This window comes from Stenella coeruleoalba (genome assembly GCF_951394435.1).
Source record: "Stenella coeruleoalba genome assembly, chromosome: 6".
NCBI lineage: Eukaryota > Metazoa > Chordata > Mammalia > Artiodactyla > Delphinidae > Stenella > Stenella coeruleoalba.
The window spans coordinates 127,552,338-127,575,554 of NC_137151.1; the positions used below are offsets into that span (position 1 = coordinate 127,552,338).

General features: G+C 61.2%; 2 protein-coding genes across 4 annotated transcripts in view; one reads left to right on the top strand and one right to left on the bottom strand.

Annotated features, from left to right (window-relative positions):
• Positions 1 to 746: 746 nt before the first annotated feature.
• Positions 747 to 18,546, top strand: ANO7 (anoctamin 7; the record flags this gene model as incomplete). Its single annotated transcript, XM_079924385.1, is given in 26 exon segments — positions 747 to 848; positions 1,207 to 1,298; positions 1,473 to 1,531; positions 1,534 to 1,595; positions 2,140 to 2,276; positions 3,164 to 3,221; positions 4,019 to 4,129; positions 4,844 to 4,900; positions 5,010 to 5,175; positions 5,292 to 5,344; positions 5,687 to 5,800; positions 8,801 to 8,904; positions 8,906 to 8,936; positions 9,549 to 9,647; positions 9,728 to 9,901; positions 10,645 to 10,751; positions 11,062 to 11,116; positions 12,761 to 12,862; positions 13,850 to 13,982; positions 15,284 to 15,489; positions 15,579 to 15,721; positions 17,847 to 17,851; positions 17,854 to 17,936; positions 18,285 to 18,404; positions 18,474 to 18,499; positions 18,501 to 18,546. Coding segments are annotated over 26 exon segments (2,445 nt in total).
• Positions 18,547 to 20,960: 2,414 nt separating this feature from the next.
• The window catches only part of HDLBP (high density lipoprotein binding protein), a 67,553-nt gene continuing 65,296 nt past the window's right edge, over positions 20,961 to 23,217 (bottom strand). For all 3 annotated transcript variants that reach the window (XM_079923924.1, XM_079923925.1, XM_079923926.1), the window contains one exon: positions 20,961 to 23,202. In XM_079923924.1, the coding sequence (XP_079780050.1) occupies positions 23,116 to 23,202 (87 nt within the window). In that variant the 3' untranslated portion in view covers positions 20,961 to 23,115. The remainder of the gene's footprint in view (positions 23,203 to 23,217) is intronic.

A 23,217-nucleotide genomic window follows, 5' to 3' on the forward strand; every position in this document is an offset into this window, starting at 1 on the left:
CCACACCAGTCCCCAGGCACGTTGCACCGCCGACAGCGGGAACTCCTCTCAACACTTGGTGGTGTCAGTTCTTACAACCTGGTGGGTGTACAGTGGTGTCTCGCTGCAGTTTTAATTCACCTTTTCCCTGATTCCTAAAGAGATGGAGCATTTTTTGCATGTTTATGGGCTCTTTGTGTTTCCAGTACTGCGAACGGTCTTTTGCACCTTTTGCTATCAGGCCGTCCACCGATAGCAATGCTGGGCGCATTTTCTCATCAGTGCTGGTGCTTGTATCCTGGACGTTTCCTCGTCGCTTCCATGCGCGCAAACCCCTTCCGCTGTCGGCCTGGCTGTCCCAGCATCACGGTGTCCTGGTCGGTTTTGACCACACGGCTTTCCCTCCACCTTGTGTTCTGTTTCCTGTCCTTCAGGCATGAAGTGAGCCCCTGCCGCCCTTGCGGCCCGCCCTCCCCGGCCCACAGCCGGCTGCGCTCCCTTCCAGAGCTGCCTTAAGAGTTGGCAGACATACACACCGTGGGATTGGGGCCAAGATCCCTCCCTTTCCAGGTTCAGATCCACTTGACAGCCTGGTGCGGGGAGGGGCTGCAGAGCTGCCCTGCACGACGGAAACGGTGTGGCTCACAGGTGCGGTCACATGACTTTGCCAAACCTTCTTCCAGAACTGGGCTGCATCCTCCTTGGGCGCGGGGACCACGCTGCCTGAAGCCACACGCTGCCCAAAGGGCCCTCAGCCTTCAGTCCAGATGGCGGCCCTCAGCCTTCAGCACATGTCACAGCCAGCTGGGGACGCCCATGCCTGTCCCCCGGGCTTCTGGCCTTTCGGGGACCCCGATGGCTGTGATATGGTAGCGAGGGCTGAGAGCCACTGAAGAGGACAGTTTGGGAAAGCAGGTGCACTCAGCAGAGACGCCAGTCCCTGGGACAGAGACGCCGGGCCCCGAGCAGAGAGGCTGGGCCCTGGAACTGAAAGTCCCCGGCTCCGGCTCCGGGAGAGCCTGGCACGCGCCTGCACACAGACACACGGCCGGGCCCGCCCGTGTGTGCACACCTCTGTTGTACGTGCATAACACACACAGATGCCCAGTGGCTTGTCGAAGGCGCAGATGGGCGTTCGTTACCTGCAGAGTTTCTTGCCCATGGACGTCAGGACAGCCAGGTGGCGGCCTCGCAGGGACTGTCGCTGTTTGGCTGGCTTCCAAACAGGAGCGGCCCCCCCCTGCCGGCTTCCACAGGTCCACAGAGGCAGGCTCGCAGAAGCAAGTTGCCTTTTATCAAATAGGTTTAAAACGGCGCTGGTGAGCTGTTACCATGGCTACAGAAATGCCTCTTTTCCTTAGAGTGTGAATGCACACACACGTGCACCCACAAAACACGCACGCACACGTGTGCACACATGTGCATAAAGATGACCGCACATGCCACACGCGCACACGTGTACACGCATGCGTGCACCCCACGCTCTCACGGAGCCCCCCGTCCCGGCCGCGTGACGTCCAGGACGAGGACAGCGTGGTGCGCTACCACCTCTTCACGCCCCTTGGGCTGTGCTCCGCTATCACGCGGAGGACCTGCCTCTGAAGCTGCCCCTGCAGGTACCCAGGGCACGTGGGGGGCAGAGAGGGCCTGGAGGCCCCCCACAGCCAGGATCGCTCGTGATGGCCCTCCAGTTCCCGGGGGCAGCCACCAGTGCTGACAATCCTGGGGGCTCCCCACTCCGTGTCCCCGAGGGTCCCTGCCAGCACCCCCACCCCACCCCCACCAATTCCACGGTGCTCCTGGAAGCCTTGTGGCCAAGTCGGATGAGGGGTGGTGCCCCATGGTGGGCTCAGGGGAGGGGCGGGCAGTGCGCACAGAGGCCAAGGCTCTGAGCGGGCCACCTGGGCCCCCCTCCAGGCAGGGGCACAGGGCGGAGGGGCAGCGGCTCCCAGGTGACCTCAGAGCTGACCAGCAGAGCAGCCCTGGAGCCAGAGGCCCGGAGAGGGAAAGGGGCTTGCCTGGTGTTTCTGCAGGGCCCACAGCAGAGCCGGGGAGGGCGGGAGCCAGGGTGCCCGGTTTGCAAACCCACACGCCCACACCCCACCACCTGGTGTCCGCGTCCCCTCAGGACAGGGAGGGGCAACTGACAATTCCTTCCAGGAGTTGCCCAACCAGGCCTCCAACTGGGCAGCCAGCCTGCTGGAGTGGCTGGAGTTCCCCAACATCCTGCTGGAGGACGTGCCCGACGTGCCCCACAAGTCTTACTCCTGCCAGTTCAAAGTGAGCAATCTGTCCAGGTAAGATGGCCCCACCACTCTGCCCGACAGCCTCACACAGGGCCCTGGGATGGATGAAAGAATCAACGAATGAGTGAACCAAAACCTGCTGCTCTTCCCCTAAACTCTCTCCTTCCCAGAGCTTTTCAACCAGGGCCTGGGAGTCTCAGGTGGGTGAGCTTTCGTGCATGTCTGCATTATCTACACGTCGCCTGTATCAGTCAGATAGGCAGGTTGTGCTGCGGAACGAGCATCCCCCAAACCTCAGTGGCTGGACGTGAAGGTCCACTTCCTGCTCAGCTCCATGTCCGTGGTGGGTGGGCACGGTGTTCTGGGGCCCAGGTGGGAGTGCAGGCTCCATCCCACACAGAAAATGCAAGCGGTCAGTCCACACTGGCTCCTGGATCCCTTCTCCCATTCACATTTTACTGCCCAAAGCAGGTCACACAGCCACACACCCAGCAGGCAGTTTAGGGCAGCGTCCAGGCCTGGGGGGACCCGTGTGGGTGGCCAGCACCGGAAACCCCCATGCTGAGGACACCTCCTTCCCGGGCTGGTGGGAGGATTCAGCCTCACCCACACGTGTCCCCACACAGGGAATCCCCAAGGTCCTGGTGTCCCAGGGAGGGCCCTCTGGTCAACCACCTGTCCACACAGGCTACCACCAGACACCGCCCAGAGGCCTTTGGTCCTGAGCTCGGAACTTCAGGGGATGCAGATGTCTGTGGGCTCCTCTGCCCAAGCGCAGTCCACTCTCCCCGACCCTGGGGGGATTTCCATGATGCCCTGCCATGCCCTCAGGAAAGGGAAAGGCCCACACGGAGCTGCCCATGCCGCCCGGTGGCAGCGGTCGCTCTCTGAGGCCTGGCCGAGGTGCAGGCACCTGAGTTCTGACTCTGAGCCCACAGGTTCCTCGGGAGTGAGAACCAGGCCACCTTCTTCCCCATCACCTACAGGCACCAGGTTGCGAGTGGGGTCCTGACCCAGCTCTGAGAGGCCTGCGGCCCCAGACGTCCCGGCCCCCAGCGGGCAGCAGAGGCCTCTGCGGACACAGGAAGGTTCGCCTTTGTCCTGTCCAGAGGGATGAGGTCCCGGGGCTGGGGGCCCCGGGGGGGTGAGGGGGTGGATGCTTGGAGGCTGCCCCCACCTCACTGCACAAGGGGAGCACCACTGGGGCCCCGAATGGGTATCACCTTCAAGAACCTGTGGGACTTGCCAAGACCACGGGGACTGGGGAGGTGTGAGTCCAGTTGGTCAGTGAGGACGGGAACCACGGGCAGAGCCGACCAGAGGCTGAGCGTCCCTGAGAAGCATGGGCAGTGCCTGGCCTATGGTGAGGGAGGGCCTGGGACAGGCCTGCCCAGGAGAACCGGCTGGTGACAACCGAAGGGCACCGGCCACGCGGGCTGCCCAGCAGGGGCTGGGCCGCCCCCGACACAGGCCTCCAGGTGGAGGCTGACTCCTGCCCAGAGTGAGGACCCAGGGCGGGCTGCGCTTAGCTAGGGCATGGGTTCAAATCCAGACTCGACTCCCATGAGCCGAGCGTCCCAGCCAAGGTCTCCCATCTACCAAGCGTGAGAACGATCACCACCCTTGGGGGTTGTGTGAGCCGGTGACATGAGGAAGAGCTGGGTGTACCCTTGCCATTGTCGCCAGGAGCCTCGGGAGGCTGTCTGTGGGCTCAGCCCCAAGACGGGAGGGCCCGGGTGTCCCCGCCCCCCTGTCACATGACAGGTGACCAGTGCCATCCCTGCCACCCCTAGCTGTTCGAGGTCCTGGCCAAGACCCCATACGGCCACGAGAGGAAGCACCTGTTTGGGATCGACCAGCCGCTGGGGGAGGGGGTCTTCAGCGCAGCTTTCCCCCAGCACGACGTGATTCCAGGGGCTTCAGGGGCGGGGCAGGGTGGTCGGGCTGCCACCAGAGGGTGAGTTTCTGGATGAGGGGGACCCCAGGTCCTGCCCTGGGATGCGGGGCAGCAGCACACCAGGCCCCGCTGTGGCCTGTCGTCTCCCCGAGCAGCTTCTCTCTCTCGGGGGGATGGGGAGGTCACCGAGCCCCTCACAAGACCCGGGGAGGATGTGCTCACCACGCCAGCTGCCACCGTACCGGGCTCGGTCAGCCAAACCGTCACCCTTGACAAAACGCCCACTGCGTCGGTTAGGAGGCTGTTTACTCCCCATGAGGCCCCCAGAGCCGCACGAAGGGGCAGCGGGGCCTCAGGGCCCAGGTCAGTCCCGCACCCACTGCTGTGTGACTGGGGGACAGTCGGTCCCGGGCAGCCACCGAGGGGGTGAATGTGGACGCGCACCGGGAAGTGCCTGGGCACTCAGGCTCCATCACGCTCCGCGGGCCTCGCCCTCCCTGCTGGCCAGGGCTGCACGGCACGGGGTCGGCAGAACTCTCACCCAGAGACGCGGAGCCCGCTCTGGACCACAGTCACTGGCTCCTCCCAGGGCCACCCCTCCAGGCCCTTCCTCTGCCCTGGACTCGGACCCCGGGCCGAGGGGCTCAGCACAGATGTCCCCTCCTCAGAGAGGCCTTCCTGGACCCCCAGCCCCCAAAGTGACTCTTTTGCCCTTGAGCAGCAACCCTGCATCCTGGGCTTTGTCTGCCTTGTGCCCATGCTGGGCCGGCGGCCACCTGTGGGTCTCGCCCTGCCCTGAGGCCCCCACACACCTAGACTGTGCCTGGCTGGGGTAGGGTGCCCAGACCAGCCTGGATCCTCCCTGCCCGACCGCTTCTCATCCCCAGGGCCCCTTGACGACACCCCCAGAGGGCCCACGGGCCCTGGGCCTCACCCAGCGGCAGGTCCGGCTCCAGCCCTGGGCCCGCTGGCACAATGGGCACAAGTACCAGCTTCTGGACCATGTGCGCAGGTACCTCGGGGAGAAGGTGGCCTTCTACTTCGCCTGGCTCAGTGAATCTCGTGCCCACCGCCCCTCGGGGCCTCCTGGGCCCCTAGCTGCTAACAGGTGTCCCCAGGAAGGGAGCTGTGGCGGGGGCTCAGCCACCGGCCATGCCGACCCCTCCTAGGCCAGCACTCCCTGGCCGAGCCCTGCCCCTGCCCCACCCCCTGGCCCCATAAGGTAACCCAGCACTGGGACCGTTCTGGGGCACCCCCATGTGCTGGTCATGGACCGGGAACCCCCTTCTGCAAGCCAGGGCCCCCTTTTGACTCCAGCCCCCAGTGTCCCTGGCCCACCAGACATGTCCCGGGAAGCCCTGGGCCACCCCAGGAACTCCCAACCTGGCAGAGGTCGCCCCTGCCCGGGGTCCAGGGAGAGCCGCCCTCTCACCTCCAGGCAGGCTGGCACCCTGGGGATGGCTGTCTGCCCCGGACGGCCCCCCCGTCCTCGCTTTCCTCACGGGCTCCCCACCCTGCCGCCCAGCACAGTCTCGCCCCCCCCACCCCCCGTCCTGCCCCAAAGATAGCGATGCGCCTGCCCTCAATCGCGCATGCGCACGTCTGTCAAGATGGCGAGCAGCGCCGGGGTGCTGTGCAGGGCGGCGGTTCCTGCCCTTGTGGAGTGTACCGGCCTCGGGTGACGCAAGGAGAGGCCACCCATAGCCTCTGGGGACCCGGTTGCGGCGGGGGTGTGGCTGTGGCCAGGGCGCTGGCGCCCAAGGCACAGCCCACCTGTGAAGGACCTGAGGCTCCATCTGGGGCAGGGAGGGCCGGGGCCCCAGGAGGGCAAGGCCAGACCACAGGGTCATGGGGGGCACGACAGGTGGGGTCCTCGTCTCGGTCCTGGACAGACTTGCATTTTACAGAGGTCCCTCTGGCTCACGCAGGGCAGACAGGACACCAGGCTGGGATGGATCTGGGCTTGACCCGTGAGAGGCAGACAGGGTGCACACTTGAGGGCTTGGGGGTACTGAGGGACCTGGCCACGGTGGGGTGGGGTGCAGAGCCGGAGGCATCCACAGTGACCCCCGGTCACCCAGGACTGGAGTCCGGTGGGTGATGTGCCTCTCGAGGAGGGGACACCCATCCTGGGCATGCTGGTTGGAGGTGAATGGGGCTCAGGAAAGGGAGGTCCGGGAGGTGGGAGGCACAGTGGGCTGGAGCCCTGGGGGCTCAGGTGCCGAGGTCAACATGGGGGTAGTCCACAGTCCCGGGTGGGGCGAGGAGGGCAGAGCTGTGCCCAGAGCTGCCGGGGGTGTCCTCCCCGAGGACCGGTCCCCTCCCAGCTTCCTAGAAGGCCCCCACCCCTGCTGGCTGAATGTGGTCCCCAGAGGACGTGCGGCTGTGTAGACCCCCACCTGGGGCTCAGCCCTGGGTACCCAGGCCACCCACAGTCAACTCCCAGGGTTTCCCTGCCTGGACCCGGCATCCCCCTGCAGGGCTCTACACAGGCTGGCTGGTGCCAGCGGCGTGGGGTGGGCCCACTGGTGCCCCTGGTGGGCTGTCTCATGGTGTCCTCAGACGCACCCACGTAGTGTCCTCTCCCCTCAGCTCCCAGGCCTGCCCCTTGCCTCCTGAGATGGGTGTGCAGTAAGAGGGACCCCCCAGGTGCCAGGCCCTGTGCAGAGCTGGGGATAGAGGTGAGCACTGAGCACATCCCTGCCTTAAGGATGTCATGGAGGGTCCTGCCCGCGAGCTTGGCTGGAAGACTGGCAGGTGGACAGGTGCGCTCCCTGACAGGTGGATAGGTGTGCTCCCAGGTGGACACAGGTAGGCAGGGTGATCCCAGGTGGACATAGGTAGACAGGTGTGCTCCCAGACTGACAGGTGGACAGGTGTGATCGCAGGTTAATTTTATTGGCACTCGCCCTTGTTTCTTACAATAGTGTAAACTTTTCTTACAATAGATAAATAACTGGGCTTGGGTTTTATCCTACTATGGAGCTGAAATTTCAAGGAGTTATCTCCAAAATTATCATTGCATACATTTTTAAAAGAAATGCTGGGCCTGGCAAAGACAGTGTGGGGAAGGAGGGGGCAAGGGGGCGGGGCTGGGGGAGGGCCGCCTGCCCAGCCCCCACAGCTGCCCTCCCCGCCCAGAAGGCAGGAGCTGTGCCCGCTCCGCCTGGACTCTGCCCCTTCTGGCTGCTCCCCCGCGCCTGTGCGCTGGTCCAGGTAAGAGGGCAGGTGAGGGGAGGAAGGCAGCCCCCTGGGTCCTGGCCCCGCCCCACCCGTAAGCCCAGCTCGGTCACCACCTAAGGCAGAGCCCTCTGTGAGTTACGTAACCCGGGTGGCAAGGTCCCCACTGGGCTGGGACTGCAACTGGCGCCCCCCGCCCCCCCGCAGCACTCAGCAGGGTGCCTGCACCAGTAGACGTCCACCTGGGGCTTTCACTATTATCGTTGTCATTATGTGTGGCTGGCCGAGAAGGTCAACTGGCGACCCCCGAGCTCTCAGGCACAGCCGGACTGAGCAGAATTCAAGAGGCCGGGGCGAGGGGCCCCTTGGGGTCCCTGAGCCCTCTGGGTCCCGTCAGCCCGCACACTTCCAGGGTGTGTCAGCTTTTCCATGGGAACAGCGGCCTCACCGGCATGCCATACTCACTGGGCCTCGAGCCCTGGTGCCCAGGATGGACCCACAGACAGAGACACCTTTGACACACTGCTGGGAACCCATCTGTACCAGTTTCCTAGGACTGCTGGGACAAATTACCACAAACGGGGGGTTTAAAACAACAAATTGCTTTTCTCCCAGTTTTGGAGGCCAGAGTCCAGTATGGAGGGTTGGCAGGGCTGGTTCCTTCTGGAGAACCGGCCCTGGGCCTCCGGCCTGGGTTCTGGGGGCCGCCAGGAATCCTCCTGTCCACTGGCTGAGGCTGCGTCTCTCCCATCTCTGCCTCTGTCTTCACGTGGCCTCTCCCTCTGTGCGTCGCTGTGTCTGTCTCCGCTTCTCTTACAGGGATTTGTCATTGGTTTTAGGCCGTCCCCCTAATCCAGGGTGCTCTCATTCGGAGAGCCTTACCCTGACTACACATGCAAAGGCCTTTTTTCCAAGTAAGGCTATATTCTGAGGTTCCAGGTGGACATATCTTATGGGGGCCACAGTTCCATCCACTACAGTCCACCCTCTGGCCCCCAAAATTTTATGTCCATCCCATGTGCAGAATACATTTACCCCCAACCCAGTGTCCCTGGAGTCTCGCCCACTGCAGCATCAACTCTAAGTCCCAAATCTCATCTAAATATCAACAATGCAAAAAGTCCCCAATCCCATCTAAATTATCTAAACTGGGTACAGGTGAGACTCTGGGTGTGGGCCCTCCTGGGGCAACCTTCCTCCCTCCCTGTGCACTAGGAAACGCGTCTCTGCCTCCAGAATACAATGATGGGCACACGTAGGACAGGTGTGGCCTTTCCTAAAGGGAGGGACAGGAGGGAGTAAAGGACCACCAGTCCCAAGCGCGTGTGAACCTCATGCCCCCGCCGCAGGCTAGCCGGCTCTCCGACCACGGCGGCACCGTCCTGGGGCTTCGACCACGGCGGCACCGTCCTGGGGCTGCTCCCACTACGAGGTGGTCACCCCCGACAGAGGCCGCTCCCTGAGCACGCACTCCCGCTAAGCACCGGCTCCCCTCCAGGAGCGGCCGAGGCCCCAGTCTGCCGCCTCAGCTCCCACAACAGCTGTGAACCCCGTCGCCAGTGAGAGTGAGCCCTACCTCCCCAAGAGAAGCCGCCTGCGCCGTGCTGGCCGGCTCCACGGTGGTCACGGTGATGGTGGCGGGTCCCCGCTGCCGTCCGCCCCCCGTCATGCCTCTGCCCTCCTGAGCCTCATGGGGCAGCTGCGTCCCCCTTCCTGCCTTGGGGCTGGGGCCTGACGATTCCTCTGCGACCCACAAGACCCCCGACGTCCTCAGAAAGGCCCCCACGTACCTGGGTTCCAGGGAGGGGCCAAGTTAGGGGGTCTGCGATGTAAGAGGTGTGTGTCGGGCAGGGGGCTCTGGGAAAGTTTCCCCCAGGGCATCTTTCAAGCATGGCGGGGGAGGGGGCAATCCCAGCACAGGGGTCCACCTCACCCTGTCTTGTCTTCCAGTCAGAGGGGCTTCCTAATTGACCCCCTTAGATGTCAAGGAGTTCCCAAGTAGGAGGGGAGAAGGAGGGATGGTTCTTGAGCACCTGGGGCTGACAACAGTGCACAGAGGCCCCTTTGATAGCCAGAGGTCACCCACCCTCTAGCTCTCCCTGCCTGCCCCCCCCGCCTGCCCCCCCCCTGCCTGCCCCCCCCCCCCCCACTGCCCGGCAACCCCACTAAAAGGAGGCAGGAAGCACAGCCTGGCTGAGGGGCGGAAGCAGGGACGGAGCTGTGGGGGGGGCTGGGCTGCCCCACAGGTGGCCGTGATGGTCATGTGCCTGGGGTCCATCGTCCTGTACTGGGCCATCATGGCCATTCTGGTGTCCAGGTCAGACAACACCCTCCTCGCAGCCTGGGTGAGCTTCCACTGCTCCTGCTGGTGGGGTGGGGGTGGGGCTCTGATCCACCCCTCCATCACCCTGCCATCTCCTATCAGGCGTCACGCGTCTCCAGCCTCATGGGGTCCATGGTGAACCTTGTCTTCATCCTCAACCTCTCCAAGATCTACATGGCCCTGGCCCACGTCCTGACGAAATGGGGTGAGTGCCGAGGCCGGCTGGGTGCTGACCAGGGACCCAGCCCTGCTGGACCGAATCAGAACATGACTTTTGTCATATCTGAATGAGGCACGGGTGGGACGTGCCACATCCTCCCCCCAGGGTCCCTTACATGGCAGTGAGCAGGGCCTCTGTTTGGGGAGAGGGGGGCACCCCAGGCCTCGCCCCGCATCAGCAGGAATCCTTGCCCGTCTCTGCCTGCTTCTCCCCCCTTTCTCTGACCCCTTTCCATTTCCTAAGGACAAATCCATCCGTTCCACAAATTGCACAAGTTGCAGTCCTGGTCTAGGAGAGGGACAGAGGTCAGCAGCGCACAGCGAGGTAGGCTGGTGCGGGCCCAGAGTGCCGCGGAGAGAATGTGGGGTGGGCAGGCGGCCCGGGGAGAGGCTCCAGGTGGGGGTCCAGGGACAGGGCTCTGGGGGAGCCAGCGGTAACGTTCCTGCAACGGTACGGCTGTGTGTCCCCCTCCGGCCTCAGGATTTTCCTCCAACTCACCGTTTATGCTCCCACCTCCACCTCAGCACCTGCTTGCTGGACACCCTCTCCGCCCAGCCCCCCAGACCTGTGCCCCAGTCCGCTTTCCCGGGCCGCATCATGTTACTTTTTATTGTCACTTGCCCCAGCTCTTCCTTTACCGACATAACGCCTTTAGATGCTTTTGCAGTTAGAAATTCAGTAACGCCACACTTGGCCCCCTTCTTGAATGAATTTCTTTAAAAGACCCGGGCGACGCGGCCCTTTCCGCACTCCCTGCGCCAGTGAAGTGCTGACGACAGGCGCTCGCTGTGCCGCACAGACGCACCGGACCCAGGCCACGTTCGAGGACACCTTCACCCTCAACGTGTTCATCTTCCAGTTCGTCAACTTCTCCTCACCCATCCACATCGCCTTCTTCAAGGGCAGGTCAGCGCGCGGCACCGGCAGCGCCCTGCCTGGCCACGCCCCCTGTCACGCCCACAGCGACCACGCCCATCTGGACCCACCCACACCTTGACCCTAGGCCCCGCCCCCATCCGGCCACACCCACACCGCTCTCTGCCCCGCCACGCCACGCACGGCCTGGCCGTCGGTCACGCCCTCACCCCGCCCACTGTGGGCTCCAGGCACTCGGGGAAGGCGGGGGCGGCGCAGGCGTCCGGCACGTGGTGCCCCTCGTGCTTCCGCCAGGTGGGCTGCAGGCGGCCGCGGGAGCAGAGGCATGGTTCGCCCCTAGGTTCGTGGGCTACCCGGGCAACTACCACACCTCGCCTGGGGTCCGCAGCGAGGAGGTGGGCGCGCGAGGGCCCCGCCGTGTGGTGCTCCCTTCGCCTTCCGTCAGCCGCTCTTCTGCCCCCGCCCCTCCAACCCCTGCGCACCGCTCTGCCCCTTCCCAGACCCCACTCGGGACAGCCGTCCACGGAACACTCACAATCCACGTGTCCCCGGTGGCACCCGATTCACACCTGAGCCGAGCGCCAGTCACAGGGATGGACCGTGAGCCGCTGTCACGGCCACGAGCTCGGCTGGCACATTGTGGGTGCAGAGGCTGGCGACCCTCACGGGGCTTCTCCCCAAGGCGCCCCTCGCCCCACCCCCCAAGCACAAGCAGGCTCACCTGCATGGCCCAGCAGCTTTGAGAGCCAGGGTGAACCTGTTTTTCCAGAAAGTGGGAGCTGGTTTGTGCAGGATGAAGAATCACTGTAGGGTGGGTTCCCCCAGAGCGGACGCCCAGGCAAAGACCCGGATTCAAGTAACGGGTGTGGGTGTCACCCTGGGAAGCATGCAAGGGGCAGGGGCTGTGCAGAAGGAGGTGCACCCACGAGTACTTGAGGGGGGGGGTCACCACTGTGGGCTTATGAGCTCAACCCTGCCCCACGCCCTCTGAGACATTGTAGAAAATCCCTCAAAATGTGCCTGTGGTTCCTTACTGGCTGAGGGCCAAGCACACCCCGAAGCAGCATGAATGGGTGTCTTGAACAGTCCACAGGTGGCCTCTAGGCTGGGCCAAGGGGACCCGGGTGGGAGTCCAACAGCTCCTGTGGAGCACCTCACCTGAAAGACCCTCTTCTCCCTGATGGAGAACAGCAACTTCCCATGGGTCTGGGCCGTGACCCAACCCGACAGCTGCCTGCAAAGTGACTGACCCCCAAGGGACACTCTCCATTTTCGCATGAGAGGGGAGGGGTTTTCCGGGGACAGGGCAGATGGGACCACAACTCGGGGCATGACTGCACATGACACACAGCAGTCAGGCAGCTTTGTTATCGGTTATCAGTGGGAAAAGTTCCCAACTCAAAATGGTTTCAACAAAAAATGGAGTTTCACTGGCTCCTCTGTTGAAAATACAGGACTCTGTGAACTCAGGTATGGCTGGATCCAGGTGTTTCAACAATGTTGCACTGCTTTCCCAAGCATTGGCTGTGTCCTCAGGCAGGCTCTCCTCACCTGGTAGGGAAGACATGCTGCAGTGTGGGGCTGATATCCCAAGAGCACAGGACGACACCCTCTAGCTTAGTAGCCAGTGCAAGGCATGCTGTCCCACAAGCTCCCCATAAAAGCCCCAGGCCCACCTCTCACTGGCTTGATCAGGTCACTGATTGGTGAGGCCTGCCTGAATCCTGGGTCCTCCCTGGAGCCACAGGCTAGGGTCAACCCCATGTGGGTTCCCAAAAGAGCCCAGGGTTGCCGTATGGCCGTGCTTCTGGTGTTCCCGTGACAGTCCGCCCGCGGGACCTGGGGAAGACTGTGGGGGCTTGAATGAGGTCAGGAAGGGGGAGGGAGGGAAGGAGGGTCTCTGCAGTCCTCAAGGTGCCCCTGGCATGTCTGAAAGGGAGATGAGGGCATGGCAGGGGCCACCTTCGAGGCATAGAGAAGGATAGGCAGCCGTGAGGCTGGTCCCTCCCACAAGGTAATCTGGAGCCCTGATGCTGTAGTGTGCGGCTGGAGGCTGCCTCACTGAGTTGGCACAGGAGCTCCTGGTCATCACGGTGGGCAAGCAGATCATTTGCAACGTGCAGGAGATTCTGGTCCCGCGAGTCACCCACCCCAACCCGTCCCTGGGAAGCACCCAGGGACCGTGGGACCCGGAAGTGTCTGAGGCCACAGCCCCCAGTCCAGCCCCAGCTGGGAGAAGAGGTTGGGGGGAAGGCAGGCCCGGCCCCTCCTGGACCCCAGTGACTCCAGTGCTGTGTAGGGGGAGGGTCGGCCCCAGCCACCTGCCCCACAGGCTCTCTGCCACCTCCACCCCATGTAGTTGCAGCAGGTGCTTGAGTTCTCCTGCCCAGGGGCCAGCTTTGGAGGGGAGGAGGCCTGGGTTCCCGGGCCCTGCCCCATCCATGCCAGTCCATCCTGTCTGCAGCCCACTGTGGCTGGGCCGGGGGCGTTCTTAACGGGGACACTGGGGTCCCACCTCCCCAGTGCCACCCACTGGCAGCACTGGCGCCCCTCCCATGCAGAGCCCTTGCAATGGCCTGTCCAGGCATGGCCTCTTATCTGGCCCGAGGCTGGACTCAACCTGGACGCCCTCCAGCATCCCCACACACCCGATCTCCCTGTGATGGCCGCTCCCTGGCAACTCCCCCGGGCAACCGAAACCGTGGCTTCAGACCTTGGCCAAGCCACGTGCCCTCTGTGGGCGTGGCCCTGACTCTCAGGGCAGGTGGTACCGGGAAGCTGAATTCAAGCAACAGGCAGGTGTAGCTGGGCTAGTGAGCAACACACATGCACACACACATGCCCCACTGTCCTCATCCGCTCCCTCCCAGCCCTGACACAGCTCCCCGGAGGAATCAATGCCCCTAGATCTCCTACGAGTGATGCTGACTTGCCTGAGAGCTCTGCTGGGGAGCTTGGCACGCCCTCGCCGCCACCCCTGCTGCCGCAGGAGCGGAAGGCCTCACCCTCGCACTGCCCACCCTGTGGCCCCAGACCCTCCTCCCCTTGCTGCCCTTTGCTTGCAGAGCGACCAGGACCCGGCTTGGGAGGACGGGGCCATCGTCCTGGGGGTTTCTGTCTCCAGGGAGCTATGGGGCTGGTGGCAGAGGTCCCGGCTCTGCTCCAAGGAGAGGAAGGCAGGGCTGGCCAGGTGCCCTAGGAGGCAGGCAGACTACGAGCTTCTGCCCTTCCAGGGCCCCTTTGACGGGCACCTTGAGATGGGTAGGAGCCATGGCGGTGGCCACAGCCACCGTGCGCGGGGAGGGGCAGCCGCACTACTGAGGGGGCTTCCAGGCTCAGCATTCCTGTCTACATCTGCCTTGAAACATGATGTAGGGGTCCCTGATGGAGCCAGGACTGCAAAGATCAGGAATTGTGGCGGCCAGAGTGGGGAGCGCCCAGGAAAGCCTGGCTGAGGGCAGCAGTGGCAGCATCCTGGGCACTGGGGTTTGGAAGAGGACCTGGGCAGTTGATGGGGCTCCCTTGGAGTGGCCTTAATCTCAACCCGCCCTGGAAAGCCTGGGCCAGAGCCCCCCGTAGGAAATGAGAAGTGGGGTACGCAGGAGAGTCAGCCCTGGGGGTGAGGGCAAAGGCCCCCTGAGAGGTAAGGTTACACCTCTGGGGAGTTGATTTTCTCCAGACATTTTCTCAATGCCCGCACTCTTTGCTGGACCCTCCAGTGCCCTTGCCAGGTGGAGGCCTATGCCTGGGGCTCATTCCCTGCATGAGGTGACTGCAGTTTTTGAGGCCAGAGTCCGCATCTAATGTGGGCACTGGTCCCTGCAGCCAGGCCCTTCTCTTTGATGACAGGGGAGAGAATCATGGCACAATCTGAAGTGCTGCATCTGAGCCAACACATTGCTGTGAGCTCCCGGGCAGCTCTGAGCTCCCCGGCAGCCAAAGCAAAAGGGGTGGCAGTAGTGGCATCGTTCTGTGGGTAAAAGGGAGCAGAAGGCTCACAAGGGAGAAACATGGTTTTTCATGATAATGTGAGCCGGCTGACCTTGTGTCTCTGCTCCACTGGACAAAAGGCAATGGGACCCCATGCTCTCCTTAGGAATTATACCTAAGAGCCAGGAACCCCTTTCAAGGAGCCCCTTCCTAGAATCAGCCCTAGAATCAGAGGCAGATTCTACTGCCACTCCTGCCAGGGTGAGCCAAGCAGTGGGGAGGACTGTTAAGAGTCCCTGACCTCAGGGAGATGGGGTGGCCCATGACCAGCCAGAAACGTATCCAACTCTGTGACAGCAGTCCGGGGAGGCTTCCTGAAAGAAGGAGCCCTGCAGCCGAGCCTGCGGGATGAGTACCATCAGCAGGAGCAGGAAAGGCCAGAGGCCGGGGCTGCTGTGCACAGTCAGGGGCTTCCCCTGAAAGGCGCAAGTGAAGGGTTTACGGTGGGCGGTGTCGGCCATCGGTCGCAGGCACGCGTGGCCCTTACCACCAGCTGCAACCGGGCGGGCAGGGGTCAGGGTTCGCGGGCCGTGGCTACCGGAGGGCCTGGCGGCGACCACCGACCCCCGCAGTGCTGCAGTCCGGCTTCATCACCGTCTTCGTGGCCGCCTGCCTCCTCGCGCCGCTCTTCGCCCTGCTCAACAACCGGGTGGAGATCCGCCTGCACGCGCGCGAGTTCGTCCGCGAGCGCCGGCGCCCCCTGGCCGAGCGCGCGCAAGGCATCGGCATCTGCTTCCCCAACCTGGCGGGCATCACCCGCCCGGCGGTCATCAGCAACGTGAGCGCGCGGGCCTGCCCGGGGTGTCCGCCGGGGAGAGCGGGGCCGGGCGGGGCGGGGCGGGGCCCGCGGCCCCGCCGGTCGCCCGGGCCTTCCTACTGGCCTTCTCGTCCGACTTCCCGCCGCGCGCCTACTACCAGTGGAGCCGCGCCCGCAACCTGCGCGGCTTCGTCAACTTCACGCTGGCGCGCGCCCCGCCCGCTTTAGCCGCCGCGCACAACAGCACGTGCAGGTGAGGCGAGGCGGGGCGGGGCTGGGCGGGGCTGGGCGGGGCTGGGCTGGGCTCCCACCCGGAGGGGCCAGGCTGGGAGGGCCTCGCGCCCCTGGCTTCCCGCCTCCTTCCCGCCTCCGGAGCCCCGCCGGTCTGGTTGCTGCCCTGCGGGAGGGATCTTGATCACCAACCCCATTCCTTCCATGGATACAAGCTTCTTTTCTTTTTCTAGTTCTTCTTGAGTCAATTTTGGTATTTAGTATTTGTTTTTACGGAAAACTGTTTCAGTTAAGCTTTAGAATGTAACGACATGAACTTATATTCTCTTAAGACCTCATTTTGTAGTTATGGCCCCATTTTCTTTCCAGATATAGTACATGTATTTCCTCTTGAAAATCAATTTTCTGAGTTGAAACCTTAACTCGTTTCAGACTTCTTGGGTTTTAATAAACAAATTGTGTCTATAAATTTATTTGAACATACTTTTTATAAATTTATTTATTTTTGGCTGCTTTGGGTCTTTGTTGCTGTGCGTGGGCTTTCTCTAGTTGCGGCGAGCAGGGGCTACTCTTCGTTGCAGTGCACGGGCTTCTCACTGCAGTGGCTTCTCTTGTTGCGGAGCACGGGCTGTAGGCGTGCGGGCTTCAGTAGTTGTGGCTCGCGGGCTCCAGAGCACAGGCTCAGTAGTTGTGGCGCATGGGCTTAGTTGCTCCATGGCATGTGGGATCTTCCCGGACCAGGGCTCGAACCCGTCTCCCCTGCATTGGCAGGCAGATTCTTAACCACTGCACCACCAGGGAAGCCCCTGAACAAACTTTTTAAAAGCTTCATTCCACTAGTGTTGATAATACTTCTATCCTTCACTTCTAAATATTTCATCACTTCAATTGTGATTTACCTATTTATCCATGAATCACTTAGGAAAGTAATTTCCCAAACACACAGAGTTTTGTTTTTGCTACTTTTAAAAAATCATTTGTGGTTTAACTGCACGGAGGTCAGAGAGCCTGAAGAGTTGACCTGATGTAAACCTCACATTTGTTGAGTCTCCCTTTACGATCTGCTGGTCACAATGGATTTTTGCATACGTTTCAAGTGAACCTAAACAGAATCTTTATTAATTTTGGAGCAAGGTTCTACATATACCCATTAGGTCAGGCTTCTAAGCTTTGTTGTTCAGATTTTAATTTTACTACTAGAAGAAGACAAAACACTTTTAGTCACTTGTTAATCACAACTCTGGTGTATTTCATTAACTTCTGTGGCTACAGTGTTTTCTTATGCATTGTCTTTCCTCTGAGTTCATTTTTCTTCTCCCTGAAGTTTATCCTTTAATAGGCACTTTTAGGAACGGTGTCGCTGGTGAACTCTTAAGTATGTTCATTTTGTCCTTCAAATGGCAGGTATAAAAATCTAGGTTAAGCATTATTTTCCCTCAGCTCTTTCTAAATATTTCTCTTTCGTGCACTGGCTTTTCTTGTTAGAAGCATTCGTTGCGTTTAAGACTTTTTCCTTTTCCTTCATTTGTGTCACTAACAGGCCTGTCACGGAAGGGCTTATTTAAGTTTCTGACCGAGACTCAGCAGGTGCTACCGATCTAGAGTGATGCCTTTCTTTAGTTCTGGAACAGCCGCATTCTATTCCTTCAGGCAGTGATTCTCCACGCTCCCTGACCTTCTCTGCTGTTGGAGCATCTCCATTCCCCCATGTGTCTTGAGCACTCTCTCCTATTTGTCTGTCTTTCTGGGCCTCAGCACTGCGTAATTGTCTTCCAGCTCCCACGATATGTCCCTTCTGTCGTGTCTCGTTTAGCCACTTAAAGTATAGCCCATTCTCTGGGGAATTTTTATTTTCAAGATTTTCGGCTTTTTTCTTTTCCGACAAAGTTGGCCCTGGTAATGCTGTTACCACAACACAGAAATACGGAGGACATGAAAGGACAGCAAGATGACCATTCAATCTGAACTAGCCAGCAAAGCCCAGTGTCGTGCTTAGGATAGCAAAGGAGCTGGCCGGGCAGCCTGTGTGGGGACATTCCCTGCTCCCAGTACCCTCGCTGGTAAGCCCAGCCGGTGAGGAGGAGGAGCTGAGAAGTGTGTTTGGCACCCTCAGCCCGGCTCCCCACTGAGCCCCATGTCTCCTGCAGGTATCGGGCTTTCGGGGGGATGATGGACATCATGCCCGGACCTACTGGAATCTTCTGGCTATCCACCTGGCCTTCATCATCGTGTGTGAGGCACCAGCATGGTGGGCCCCGCTCCCCACCCCCAGTACTTTGCCTAATCCCAGCACAAGGTATGCAGGGGTTGGCGTGACCAAGGGCGCTCACTGCTGTGTCACCTTGTTCAGATCACAGTCCTCTGCATCCCTTCCCTGCCTGGCCTCTGTCTCCAGTTGTGTGGACGTCAGAATGCCCTGGGCACTGCGGAGTGTCCCACGGAAGCCGGGGGGTGGTCTCTGTCGCTGTGGCCTCTGCCTCTTCCGGGAGTTTCCTTTTCTGCACTGATGCTTGCCGTCCGCTCAACCCACACCTGAGGAGCAGGTGCCCCACGAAGGCCACCCTGGGCACTTGTTTTGCCCGCAGCACGTGGTGTTCTCCATCGGCCGGGTCCTTGACCTCTTGGCGCATGACATCCCCGGATCTGTGGAGATCAAGGTGAAGCGGGAGTACTACCTGGCCAAGCAGGCGCTAGCCGAGGACGAGGTGAGCGCCCCAGCCCCCGGTGCTCTGCCGCTGTCCTGCTCCCCCTTCTCTGCCCTTTCCTGAGAACAGGTTCTTGGTGGAACAAACGGGGCGGAAGGACCAGCCCTCGGGCTCAGAGATGAATCTGGGCCCACAAGCCTAGGCTGCCAGGAGCCAGAGGCAAAGGGGTCGCCCTGAGAGCAGCCCCACCTGGAGGGCGGGGGGGAGATGCGGAGCTGTCAAAGGCTCACCACCCTCAGAGGCCACAGCCTGTCTCCTGGCCCCTCAGGCCTGCTGTGGCGCCCACGGCCGGCCAACTGCAGCGTGGTACCTGGAGCGCTGGGCATGCTGTGTCCGGGGGTATCAGGCAGCTCCTGCCCAGCCCCACGGACCAGTGCTGTCTCCTCACTCCCCTGGGGCAGGACGGCTCCGGTCCTTCCAGCCCCTGCCCCTTCCCCATCGCCTGGCAGGCATAGGAGGTGGCTTCTACCACGGGCTGCTCCATTCACACTTCCATCCCCCTCAGCCCTTCGGTGAGGCTCATCTCCTGTCCTCTGTCTTCTCTCCCGTGCTCCCTGCACGTGCTCTCCCTCAGATGGCGGTGTCCCCTCTCCAGACCAGCCCCGCCCCTTCCCACCCTGTCCACGCAGCGTCTTGCGAAACCTGCTGGGAGTCTGCCCACCGCCCCCGCCCCGTCCCCACAAGGCCTGCAGGTCTGTCTGCTCATCTCGAGCCCCTTTCCCTTCCAGCCTGTCCACAGCCTCTGAGCCGCCCTTTCCTCTCCTCCTGTGGTACCACTTGACTCCCCCAGACGGTGCGCTCTGAGGAGTGGGCACCCCTTCTCTCCGGGCAGCGAGCGCCCAGATGGGGAAGGTTTGGAAGGAGACTGAACTTTATCCCCTGACCAGTGAATGCCTCGAGGAAAGGACACTCCTGCGATGCTCGGTGCATCTCCTTCAAGAAGTTCTGCCTGTCTGGGTGCACATGGTCCTCTTCAGAGCTGGGAGCTTAACGTTACCTGCAGTTCGACTTTGTCCACTGACTGGCTTCACAACCTCTCTCTGTGTTTACCTTCTCCTAGCTCGGATCACACAGCACCTCCCAACTTCGCCATCTGCTTACCGTTCTCTTGCTCTGCGGTTAGAAATCACACGGCATAAATGCCCGGAGACACTGCCCATCTTCGATTTCCTTAGGGGACGCTCCTCGAAGTGCACAGCAGTGTCAGAAAGGACACGTGGTTTTTAAAGCGCTTTGATGCACCGCACCACCGCCCAGCTTTTCCCCAGAACTGCCGGTTGACACCTTTATTTAAAAACCCACGGCTCTGGGCCTCGGGCAGCACTGAGCATTTCTTGACCAGTGGGGCTGAGGCTGTGGTGTGGCCACTGACATTTTTTTGGAACCTGCCATTTGCTTACCCCCTGTTTAAAAAATGAGCCGTCCTTCCGCTTGTGGGTGGTGGGGCTGCACGCACCATGCCCTTGTCACCAAATCCACAAGTATTTTCTTGCAGATGGTTGCTTTGTCGTTGTTGTTAAATTTTAAAGTAAATTTATGGAAACATAAGAAATGCTAGGTCACACCTCGGGTTTTCATGAAGTGAACACACCAGTGTAACCAGCTTTTGAACGAAGACACAGCCCTGGTCACCAGGACGCGGTCCTGACAAGGACCTTCCCACACCACCCTCCTCCTCCCACCTAGAGTAGCCACCAACATGGCCTCCGTTGGAGGGACGGAACGATGGAACCCACAGGTGCGACCTTTTCCACGGGCCGCACAACCACGAGCCTTCCCTGCAGCGTTGTGCATGACTAGCCCACCCCGGCTGCTGTGTCAGCTCCCTGAATGAAGACGGCCACTGAGCCGTTCTGCCCAGCTGCTGGGGACAGCGCTGCCTTCAAACTTCGTCCACACCTCCTGGTGCCTGCTGGTGCCCCCGCAGGGTGCATGTTTAGGAGTGGGAAGTGCCGGGTCACTGTCCACCCCCAACAATGACGCCTCCCAGCGCTGTGGCTCTTGCGGGAACAGTTAACACAGGGCTGAGAACCCTATGCCAGCTGGGAGAACTACACCAAATACCTGTGGGTGTCCAGTTACCACTCAAGAGCATGCTGAGGACACCCCTGGTTTCACAAGACTGAGCACAAGGGCTTCCCTGGTGGCATGGTGGTTAAGAATCCACCTGCCAATGCAGGGGACACAGGTTCGAGCCCTGGTCTGGGAAGATCCCACATGCCGCGGCGCAACTAAGCCCGGGTGCCACACTTACTGAGCCCGTGTGCCACAACTACTGAAGCCCACGCACCTAGAGCCCTCGAGCCACAACCACTGAAGTCCACGTGCCTAGAGCCCGTGCTCCGCTACAAGAGAAGCCACCGCAATGAGAAGCCCACGCACCACAACAAAGAGCAGCCCCCGCTCGTCGCGACTAGAGAAAGCCTGCGTGCAGCAACGAAGACCCAACGCAGCCAAAAATAAAATAAATTAAAAAAAAAATTCCACTATTTAAAAAAAAAAGAATGAGCACACGCGGGACGTGATAAAATGAGTCCCAGCACACTGTATCTGGTTTCGGGTTTTATTTTAGAATTTATAAAATTCCAGTGTCATCCATATTCATGAGCCTTTACACATGTTTGCATATAATCTCCAAATTTTAAAGTTAAGGCCAAGGGATGGATGGTAGCCATGGACACATATGATATGGAAGACGTTCAACAAGGAGGAGACGGACACACGCGCCCATTCCCGCCAGGCTCTCCCCGCAGCATCGGAGGCCGCAGGGGACAGGCCTGGGCACAGTCATCTCATCCCCTTTAACAACAACCAAAAACAGAGCGAGCGAGACCCCAAACACAGTTTAGGAAAGGGGAGTTTGCATCTATGACGTTTAGCAGTAAATGCACGTGTGCAAAAATCTGTTGTGAGAATTAAAAATTTAACTCTGGGGAGGACAGGGCTGGATGCTGTAGGAAAGACAGAGGGAGGGGGAGGTGTGGGCAGACTCCCGGGGGGCCAGTGGGAAAGGCTCTGAAACTCATGCCGAAGGAGAAGAGGGGATGGTCCTTCCCCTGCGAGGCTCCCAGAGGCGGGGGGGCCTTTCCTCCTGTCTCCCTGTTGCAATCAACCCCACCTCCTTCGGGGTCACGCAGCCCACCCAGCAGGAGCAAACGCCCCTCCTTTCCTCTCCCAGGTGGCCACGCCTCTGAATGGGCACACTTAAGGCCGCCGGAGCTAGTGGGGACTTGCAGAGGCGACCGCAGTTAGACTCGGGGTCTACTCAGGAACTGAAGAGTCAGAAGGGGTCCGAGCTCCAGTTAATAAATTGAGAGAAAAACTCTGGGAGTGGGGAGAAGGTGGTCAGAGCAGAGACGACTGTCCCCAGGGCACAGGGCAGCTCCTCTACGAGGCCCAACATCTGGCAAGACAACTCAGAGTGGCCCGTCGCCTCCGTGGACATGGGGCCCCACCTTTCCCTCTTCAGGGTGGACCTTGACCAAGCCGGCTGGGGCCGGGGCACCCTGACCCGCCAAGGCCTGGGGTCCAACCGCGGGACTGACCTACCACACACCTGACAAAGAGGCCGCCAGCAGCACCGGGGCCTCTGGTCCTGGCCGAGCGGCAGCCTCTCTCTACCCCAGGGCCAAGAGGCCTGCCCTTCGAGCATGCATCAGCGGCCACCTGGGGGGGTGGCCCGTGTGCTCCCCGTTGGACGGGCCCACTGGCCACCGACCCAGTGGGTGAGGGACAGCACAGTCTTGAGCCGGGCACTCGGCTTCCAGCCCCCAAGGCCGCAGCAAACACACCCTGAAGCTCGGGACACCCCATACCAGCTCTGAGGTAGAAAGAGGCAACTAACTCAACAGGAGGCATCTGGGAAGGGGTGGGTGCGAGGGAGCGGAAGGTGGTGTAAAACCAAGTCAGCCAGCGTGCAAAGGGTGGGGCCTCCGCCCAGCAGGAGTGGGTGGTCTCCACCTCCCCGGCCAGCCCCCTCCTCTCCACCTGGCGTTCCTCAGGCCCCGCACTCACCAGGCTCACCAGACGCGGGGCCTGCGCCTGTGCGGTCCGGGGCAGAGACCCCGACGGGACACAGGGCAAGCCAGGGCCCCCCAAGAACCGCGTTTCCCTCCTGCCTCCCTGATCCCTCTGGCTCCACCATGGCTCTCCTTTGGGTCTGCGGGCGCCCAGTGTGCACACCGGGCCTCCCGACCTGCCCTGCCCTGGTCTGGGTAACTGGGCTTTTTGGCAGCTGGAAGAAGGCGGAGCACATTCTACAGGGAGGAGCATCTGGATGGCAGGCAGGCATGAGAGAGAGAGGGGGGTGGGAAAGGAAGAGGGCAAACGTTTTGGCTTTTATAAAGTCAAGGAAATTTATTTCCTGAGGTCATGACACAGGAAGTAGACTCGGCTGCACCTGCGGTGCTCTCCTGGTGGAGGCCAGAGCCTCGCTGACGTGCTGGGTGACACCGTCCTGTGACCTCCTTAGTGTTCACAAGAGTGGAGAGCCGCCCAGAGCGAAGGCTGGGAGCAGGCCCCGCGCTACGCTGGGTGCCACCAGGCCCGGGACCGGGCCACACACAGCGCGGGGTGCCGGCTTCGCTGTGAGACCTCGGGGAAGGGGAGCATCAACAATTTACGGAGGGTCCAGCCGCTGGGTCAGATTGAGACAAACCATCATGTGGTGGGTTCAGGTCAGCAGGCTGGAGAGGGTTCTGCTCTTTGATCATTATCGTTTGGGGCCCCATGGGAGGGTCTTGGGGGCCACCTGAGCCCCAAAGCTGGGAAACTCCTCGGAGCTGCTCATATCGGGAGCCTGTGGGGGGAGAGA